This window comes from Phyllobates terribilis, unplaced genomic scaffold, assembly GCF_046119375.1.
Source record: "Phyllobates terribilis strain yellow unplaced genomic scaffold, ASM4611937v1 Scaffold_5__5_contigs__length_657084704, whole genome shotgun sequence".
NCBI lineage: Eukaryota > Metazoa > Chordata > Amphibia > Anura > Dendrobatidae > Phyllobates > Phyllobates terribilis.
Genome location: NW_027362765.1, coordinates 63,246,106 through 63,256,026, shown reverse-complemented (window position 1 = coordinate 63,256,026; position 9,921 = coordinate 63,246,106). Strand labels below are relative to the sequence as shown.

Genomic DNA, 9,921 nt, shown 5'->3' with positions numbered 1-9,921 from the left:
CCTGACAAGTGATTTTGACAAGTGATTCTGACAAGTGATTTTGACAAGTGATACTGGCAAGTGATCCCGACAAGTGATTCTGACAAGTGATTTTGACAAGTGATTTTTACAACTGTAATAATAATAATAATAATAAAAAGTCACTGTTCACTGATGGGACTTGAACCCAAAATTCTGTGTCCCAAAGCCAGTGCAATAACCACTGAGCTATAAACTCAGTTGAGAAAACCTACAAGTTGTATTTGGTTATATGATTTTCAGTGCAAACTTGTCCAAAACTCATTGAGACTTATGCACAGACTGCAAGTAAGCAGTGTCCATTTTAGGACATGATCAGATATCAAAATCAAACATCAGAATGATGTCAGTTTGAGGCTAAACACCCTGTCTGAGAACTGATTTTGATAAACTGGACACTGTAAGAGCGGAGGCTAATGACAAAAGATCAACTCCGATCTAGACGCAACCCCAGATATGACTGTTCTGTGCTTCCAGGACCTGTGATGATGTCACATGGAGGGGAGGAGTCATTCTAAAATTTCTCAGAAAGTAAGGTGTATCATGTGACCCCTGACTCCACCATCCTGTGACATCACCACAGGTCCTGTGCGCACAGAACAGCCATATATGTGGTGGCGGCTCTGCAGGTGGAGGTATGTGGAGATCCCCCATTACTATTAACCCCTCAGTGCTGAGCCTGTGATAAATCCCTGTATGTGACTATAATGTGATTGTGTGTTATACCGGGGGTAGGACGGGGCCATGACTGGATGTAGTGATCATGTGAAGCCGGTAACAGCTCCGGAGATTTCTTACCTGGGATCTTTATGATGTTACATCGTCATCTTCTCCCCATTCAGGTCCCTACAATATCAGATCCTCTCAGTGGAGATCTTCTATATAAGAGAATTTTCCTGATTGACCATCAAGGATGGATAGGGACAGGGACAAGATGGAGGAGAGGATATTACACCTCACCCTAGAGATCCTCTTCCGGCTTACTGGAGAGGTGAGAGATTCTGATGACGTCACATTACATCATTCTTATCTATGGGAATAACAGATGGACAGAACTGGAGAGGTGAGGACTCTGGAAATGTCTGTAGTGAGATTTATTAATGTGTCTCTCCATAACCAGGATTACACAGTAGTGAAGAAGACCTCTAGTGAGCGCTGTCAGGCCCCTGTGTCTGAGGGATGGGGAAGACCCCTGAGCCCAATCACAGGGCCTCCACCTCACCCCCTGATACATGAGGACATCAATGACCAGAAGATCCTAGAACTCACCTACAAGATGATTGAGCTGCTGACTGGAGAGGTGACACTGCTGGGAATGCTGGGACATTATACAGTAACGCTATGAAGGGATCAGGGAGGATGACGGTATCATTGTATGTGTCAGGTTCCTATAAGGTGTCAGGATGTCACCGTCTATTTCTCCATGGAGGAGTGGGAGTATTTAGATGGACACAAAGATCTGTACAAGGACGTCATGATGGAGGTTCCCCAGCCCCTCACATCACCAGGTAATAGACGGGACTAAATACACACGGCCTATAATTATCTGTATGTAAAGAATAAATTCAGTCCCTGTATGTGTTTCCTACAGTTTTATCCAGTGAGAGGACAACACCAGAGAGATGTCCCCGTCCTCTTCTTCCACAGGACTGTAAACAAGAAAATCCCGATGTTCCTCAGGATCATCAGGTAGATGGAGAGAAGGTGTCATGAGATCTCCCCTATGATGTGTAGAAGACTGTGAAGGTCTTGTGTTATCCACCAGTATTATTCACTGAATGGCCAGTTTATTAGAGACAGTGGCCCTTTCTTGATAGGAGCTTCTATATTTGGAAAAAGACCAATGACCCCGGAGTGCAGCATAAAATGAAGAAATTAGATTCACTGTGAATTCACATTAGTATGGGAAAATAGAGCAAGCTGAGCGACTTCCAATGTGGTATGGTCATTACTACTAGATCAGCCAGTGTTTGTACATATAAACGTGATAAGAGTATTCCAAGGGGTTTCTGATTGAGAGAACATATTAAATGTAAGGAAATCCTGAGGACGTAACTAACTAAAGGGGAAGGGATCAAGAATTTATCCGATGAACAGAAGCTGCACAGTTATGCAAATTAGCACTGGTGTCCAAATTATCCTCTATATGTACTTGTCGTTCCTTAGGTCAGATGGGTCATAACAGCAGACGACCAGTTCCAGTGCCATGGCTGTGTAAAGGAAACCGGAAGGAAAAAAAAATCAGTTTGCTAAATTGCTAAAAAGCACAAAAATTATATCACTGAACAATGAAAACATGGTCTGGTCAGATGAACCTAGATTTTTATTGCACCATATTGATGGGAGAGTCAGAATTTTGTGCAAGCAGCATGTATATACAGTATAGACCAAAAGTTTGGACATACCTTCTCATTTAAAGATTTTTCTGTATTTTCATGACTTTGAAAATTGTACATTCACACTGAAGGCATCAAAACTATGAATTAACACATGTGGAATTATATACTTAACAAAAAAGTGTGAAACAACTGAAAATATGTCTTATAGTCTAGGTTCTTCAAAGTAGCCACCTTTTGCTTTGATGACTGCTTTGCACACTCTTGGCATTCTCTTGATGAGCTTCAAGAGGTAGTCACCGGAAATGGTTTTCACTTCACAGGTTTGCCCTGTCAGGTTTAATAAGTGGGATTTCTTTCCTTATAAATGGGGTTGGGACCATCAGTTGTGTTGTGCAGAAGACAGGTGGATACACAGCTGATAGTCCTACTGAATAGACTATTAGTTGCTTTTTTCTTGCCATAATACAAATTCTAAGTAAAGAAAAACGAGTGGCCATCATTACTTTAAGAAATGAAGGTCAGTCAGTCCGAAAAATTGGGCAAACTTTGAATGTGTCCCCAAGTGCAGTTGCAAAAACCATCAAGCGCTACAAAGAAACTGGCTCACATGAGGACCGCCCCAGGAAAGGAAGACCAAGAGTCACCTCTGCTTCTGAGGATAAGTTTATCCGAGTCACAAGCCTCAGAAATCGCAGGTTAACAGCTGCTCAGATTAGAGACCAGGTCAATGCCACACAGAGTTCTAGCAGCAGACACATCTCTACAACAACTGTTAAGAGGAGACTTTGTGCAGCTGGCCTTCATGGTAAAATAGCTGCTAGGAAACCACTGTTAAGAACAGGCAACAAGCAGAAGAGACTTGTTTGGGCTAAAGAACACAAGGAATGGACATTAGACCAGTGGAAATCTGTGCTTTGGTCTGATGAGTCCAAATTTGAGATCTTTGGTTCCAACCACCGTGTCTTTGTGCGACGCAGAAAAGGTGAACGGATGGACTTCCCACCGTGAAGCATGGAGGAGGAGGTGTCATGGTGTGGGGGTGCTTTGCTGGTGACACTGTTGGGGATTTATTCAAACTTGAAGGCATACTGAACCAGCATGGCTACCACAGCATCTTGCAGCGGCATGCTATTCCATCTGGTTTGCAGTCATCAAAGCAAAAGGTGGCTACTTTGAAGAACCTAGAATATAAGACATATTTTCAGTTGTTTCATACTTTTTTGTTAAGTATATAATTCCACATGTGTTAATTCATAGTTTTGATGCCTTCAGTGTGAATGTACAATTTTCATAGCCATGAAAATACAGAAAAATCTTTAAATGAGAAGGTGTGTCCTAACTTTTGGTCTGTACTGTAGGTATCTTTCTTCTCAGGATTCTACATTTCAGGCTGGTGAAGGTGAAGTAATGGTAGGAGATGTTTTCTTGGATCATGCTGGGTCTTCTGATATCTGTGTATGGATGTTTGGATACTAAGCATTGTGATCAACCAAGATCATCAATTCATAGCAGATGTTTTCACAATGGTCGTAAACTCATGGATTTTTTTTCAGCATGGCAGTGAGATTTTCTTATTTTCTAAGCCTTCACAGTCCCCATATCTTAATTCTTTAAAACATCTCTAGGATGAGGCAGAGCACATTGTTACTTTTATCTAATTTGCAGCTACTGTGAGAAGCTATCCTGTCCTCATGGGCCAATATTCCTGCGTAACTATTTCATCACCTGGTGGAATGTATGACCAGACATAATGCTGATTTTCTGAAAGGCTAAGAAGACCCAACCTGCAACTAGATGGGTTTCTCTAATAATGTAGCCGTTCAGTGTATGTTTTATACTTGATAAAGAAGACAGGATAATAGACAATAGACGTTGTCTAGATGTTCTCACATATTTTTTGGTTAGAATTAGGAGCCAACAGATGGGATTTAAACATGAGACCTACAGCTATTTAATCTTTTTTGTTCTTTAAAATAATTTCACCAAATGTCCTAATTTGTCTGCGATTTTCACTTTAGGGTAACGATGCTAGTACTACAGAGACATATCTGAGGGGTGAAGAGCGATGTAAAGAGGAGATTCCTACAGATAACCACCCAGGTGAGTAGCGATCACTAAATGCAGACAAGTCTCAGATTCTACTCATATGTTGAAGTTTTTAGGGTATTTTCACACAGAGTTTCTACATAGATTTAACAGATAAAGATGTAGCACAAATACTCAATATTTTACATCACTTTGTACAGATGTCTCTCCTTCTGAGCCATAACAAGTTTTTCGGCTGTTACAAAGTGTATACTTCTGTATTCACAGTACTGTTTATAGCTCTGCTTAGTGTATTTCTCTAATGGTAATGTTCTGGGAGTGTATGAGATGGCCAGATAATGTTACTGACTTACAGGCACCTTTTAATATCCTCCACTGGAAAATTCACAAAAAGAGATTGGTGACTGTCACACTAAGACATGAACCTATTAAGTAGTTAGCTTCAACAGAGAAGAAAAAAACTGAAAGTATGATCTGATGACCTAACATGATAATTTATAAGTCCCTGCTTTGAGGTTTATTGCTGTTGCCATTGTCTTAGTTCATAATTCTTTTTACAATTTGTATAAAAATATTATGAAATATTAATATAGTATTAATAATATTATTTCAAGGAAATGTTATTGAAAAAATAATAAATTCCTTTTTACTTTTGGCAGAAGACTATTGTGTCACACCAGATACACATGAAGATTATGCCATTATCCGTGATATACCTCCAGATTTTAACAGCAAACATTTGTCATTGGAGCCATTTCAGCAGGTCCTATCCTCTGATTCATTGCATACTGTGAAGTCCAATAAAAATGGCAGAAAGGATGTTGAACATCAAAGAACCCTCACAAGAAAGAAGCCACTTTCTTGTTTAGAATGTGAGAAATGTTTCATTCAGATATCAGACTTTGTTGGACATCAGAGAGTTCACTCAGGGGAGAAACCGTTTTCTTGTTTCGAATGTAGAAAATGTTTTAATCGGAAATCAGACTTTGTTGGACATCACAGAAGTCACACAGGGGAGAAACCATATTCATGTTCAGTATGTGGAACATGTTTTAATAGGAAAGAAAATCTTGGTAGACATCAAAAAATTCACACAGGAGAGAAGCCATTTTCATGTTTAGAATGTGGGAAATGTTTCATTCAGAAATCAGACTTTGTTGGACATCACAGAAGTCACACAGGGGAGAAACCGTTTTCATGTTTAGAATGTGGGAAATGTTTTAATAGGAAAGAAAATCTTGGTAGACATCAAAAAATTCACACAGGGAAAAAGCCATTTTCATGTTCAGAATGTGGGAAATGTTTTCTACAGAAATCACATCTGGTTACACATCAGAGAACTCACACAGGGGAGAAGCCATATTTATGTTTAGAATGTGGGAAATGTTTCACTCAAAAATCAGATCTTGCCCGACATCAGAGAATGAACACAGGGGAGAAGCCATTTTCATGTTTAGAATGTGGAAAGTGTTTTAATCGGAAAACAATTTTTGTTACACATCAGAAAACTCATACAGGGTAAAAGCCATTTTCTTGTTCAGTATGTGGGAAATGTATTTATAACAAATCATATCTTGTTTCACATTAGAAAATTCAAACAGGGGAGAAGCCATTTTCATCAAATAAAACATATGGAGGGCACCATCCAATGTGTGGGATCAACATGCAGCATACCATATATACATTGAGAGTATCCGAGAAAATGAGGTACGCTAGTATACAGTGATCACCTAATGTAAACAGTAGTCCATTAATACACAAAAAAATACATAAATTGTATTTAATGTAGATACATACAACAACGTCAAAGACACATCAAATACAAGTAAAATTACAGTCGGATTATCCACTGATTAGAAGCCCATCTACTTCAGAAACCATCCCAAAGCATGATCAGAATAAATGAGATGTATAATAAATATAACATGCTAAATAAAGGCTATCTTTGGTGATCAGTATTGCACAAGAAATAAATGACTAATAGTCACCAAAAATTTCAAAAATACAATGCAGCAGTAGTAGCCTGTAGAATACAAATGGTGAACAGGGTATTATGCTGCTGTAGCTGAACAATTCAATCATTAATCAATGAAGAATCTCAAACAGATGCAAGTAGGGATTAGTGATGAACGAGCACTAAAATGCTCGGGTGCTCGTTCCTCGGGTCAAGCACATTGGAATACTCGGGTGCTCGACCCGAGCAATGAGCCCAATGTAAGTCTATGGGAAACTCGAACATTTTTCAGGCGGCTCCCCCCCGGGGGGTCGACAGATGGCCTAATAATTGCCCAAATCGATGGGAACAGTGTTCAAATGGCATGGGAACAACATGGGTAAGGCCCCTGGAAGCATTTCTGACCCCCAGGTCACTGCTGTCAACAATGTTGTCAGAGGTATTACGCCACTTTTACGGACTCACAATAAAACATATAAAAACAAAACCAAAATGGATTTTCCTGGGAAATATGTAAAGGAACATCCTTTCCAGGGTAATGACTTGTATATGAGGCAAAATAAATAACCAAAAACAAAAATACTCCTCCACACCTTGGGCTATGTTCACACGTAGCGTTTTTGATGCGTTTTTGCACTTTGCATTTGTCACGGTTGAAAGCTATGCAATTCACCAGGAAATGTCATTTTAACATTTTACAACCTTATCTGGCCATGTGGTGTGTGAGACATCATCAGACACATCCTGTTTCAGGACAGGTACTTTATTGAAGCATTACCTTTCCATGATGACACTTAGATTCACATGACACATTGAGCCATACATGTGGGCTCATAGGTACCACTGTAATCTCTTCCTAATAATTGGGCTCCATATATATATACATAATTATGTGCTTCACTGTGTTTACATAAACAGCTTAGAACTATAACTCTTATTTGTGAGTGCCTTTATACCCAAGTGGGTCAATATTCATTGCACTATGCACTTTATTGTATGCACTCTTATATTAAATCTGAGCAATGTATAATTGGTGAGCCCAATGGTGTATCTTGTAAATTGAGATCAGTGTCCTTTTGTGACTTTACCTGTTGACCCCGGATGTCCATTATACCTGGGCATTTTCTTCCTCTATATCAGGGGTCTCAAACACGCGGCCCGCGGGCCGCATGCGGCCCCTGAGGCTGCTTTATGCGGCCCGCGGGCACAGACCCCTTGATGATCCTGACCAGGTCCAGGAGGAGCCGCCGACAGCAGCACTGAATTGCCGCGCAGAGACAGTCTCCCAGCACAGCATTTCCAATGCCAGCCGCTGGCCAATCAGAGGCCAGCAGCTGATATCTGCGTGTCGGCGCAGCGAGTATGACGTCATTGCCATATGCAGATGTCAGCTGCTGGCCTCTGATTGGCCGGCGGCTGACATTGAAAATGCTGTGCTGGGAGACAGTCTCTGTGCGGCAATGCAGCGCTGCTGTCGGCGGCTCCTCCTGGACCAGGTCGGGATCGTCAAGGGGTCTGACTCTGTGGTGCCTGCGGGCCACATCTGCAGGAAGGCCGCCGAGGGAACGGAGGACAGGTGAGAATCATCTTTTTTTTCTATTTTATGTGTGTGAAGAACAGCACAGGGGGCACATAGCCACAAGAGGGGACCTGGATGGGGCACATAGCCACAGGATGGGGACCTGGATGGGGCACAGAGCCACAAGATGGGGACCAGAGCCACAACATGGGGACCTGGATGGGGCACATAGCCACAAGATGGGGACCTGGATGGGGCACATAGCCACAAGATGGGGACCTGGATGGGGCACATAGCCACAAGAGGGGACCTGGATGGGGCACATAGCCACAAGATGGGGACCTGGATGGGGCACATAGCCACAAGATGGGGACCTGGATGGGGCACATAGCCACAAGATGGGGACCTGGATGAGGCACATTAGTACAAGATGGGCGCCAGGATGGGGAACATTGCCAAAAGATGGGGACCTGGATGGAGCACATAGACACAAGATGGGGACCTGGATCGGGAACATTGCCACAGGATGGGGATCTGGATGGGGTACATAGCCACAGGATGGGGACCTGGATGGGACACATAGCCACAAGATGGGGACCTGGATGGGGCACATAGCCACAGGATGGGGACCTGCATGAGGTACATAACCACAAGATGGGGACCTGGATGGGGCACATAGCCACAAGATGGGGACCTGGATGGGGCACATAGCCACAGGATGGGGACCTGGATGGGGCACATAGCCACAGGATGGGGACCTGGATGGGGCACATTAGTACAAGATGGGGACTTGGATGGGGAACATTACTACAAAATGTTTTCCATTATTACTATATGATGCTAATTGTAAGACAATATTACTGTATGTGGCCAATTGGGGGAAATAAAATTGTAAAAAAAATAAAAAATAAAATAAAGCATGAAAAAATATTGGGCACTAAAAATGCTGTTTTATATGTAAACTAAAGTAAACACAAAAAAGTGCACGTTTATTATCGCCACATCCATAACGACCCAAGCCATAAAAAAATAAACACGGCAAAAATGTTCAAAAGGTGTATACAAAAAAAATGGTATCACTAAAAATGTCACATTGAACAAAGAATGCGGCCCCCCAAATTCAAATTTTTTCCATGTGCGGCCCATATACCCAGCCGAGTTTGAGACCCCTGCTCTATATATAATTGTTTTTGGTGTTTTAATCTTCTTTAATAAAATGAACAATATTATTATATTTGACTGGGTGTCATATTTATAGGTTTGTTTATCATTCAGTGGTGTTGAGAAGTCTGGCCCAATCCAGCCCTTGTTCATTTTTATAAGAGTCAGCCTGTCAGCATCTTCAGTTGGCAGGCGGATGCGCCTATCAGTTATAATTCCACCAGCGGCACTAAAAACCCGCTCTGATAAAACGCTGGCGGCAGGGCAGGCCAGGACCTCCAAGGCGTAGAGAGCCAGTTCATTCCACGTATCCAGCTCAGATACCCAATAATTATAAGGCACAGAGGAATCATGGAGGACTTTGGTACAGTCGGCAAGGTACTCCCTCAGCATCTTCCCAAACTTTGCACTCCTTGTGAGAGTACCCCGCGCCTCAGGGTCTGTGCGATGGGAGGGGCTGAGAAAATTCTCCCAGAACTTTGACAGTGTTCCCCTGTCTCTGCTGGATTGGAGTTGTGTCTCTCTCGCCTGTAGTCCTTGGTTGTCCAACGAACTGTGACCTCTGCTGCCAGCGTTTTCAGATGGGATTTTTTTTAATAGTTCCGCAACAAGGGCCTTCTGGTACTGCCCCATTTTTTGTAGACCTGTCCGCCTCAGGAATAAGAGATATAAAGTTCTCCTTGTAGCGTGGGTCTAGAAGTGTCACCACACTGCTTCTTCCTGCCTGTTGGGGTGCTCTGCCTCCCTCCCCCTGTGTGCTGCTGTCCTCGCTCTGCATGTCCTCCTGACAGGTTGGGTCAGTTACTATATCATCCACCACCTCGTCTTCCACTTCCGCACCCTTGTCCTCCTCCTGACTTTCTGGCAATTGTGTCTCATCATCG

At 42.3% G+C, this 9,921-nt stretch overlaps 1 protein-coding gene across 1 annotated transcript in view; it reads left to right on the top strand.

Annotated features, from left to right (window-relative positions):
- The first annotated feature begins 581 nt into the window (after positions 1 to 581).
- Positions 582 to 9,921, top strand: part of LOC141271992 (uncharacterized) — a 69,430-nt gene continuing 60,090 nt past the window's right edge. Inside the window, exons 1-7 of the mRNA XM_073682262.1 lie at positions 582 to 653; positions 861 to 1,009; positions 1,139 to 1,318; positions 1,403 to 1,526; positions 1,610 to 1,707; positions 4,376 to 4,457; positions 5,063 to 5,921. Of these exons, the coding sequence (XP_073538363.1) occupies positions 932 to 1,009; positions 1,139 to 1,318; positions 1,403 to 1,526; positions 1,610 to 1,707; positions 4,376 to 4,457; positions 5,063 to 5,921 (1,421 nt within the window). The 5' untranslated portion in view covers positions 582 to 653; positions 861 to 931. The remainder of the gene's footprint in view (positions 654 to 860; positions 1,010 to 1,138; positions 1,319 to 1,402; positions 1,527 to 1,609; positions 1,708 to 4,375; positions 4,458 to 5,062; positions 5,922 to 9,921) is intronic.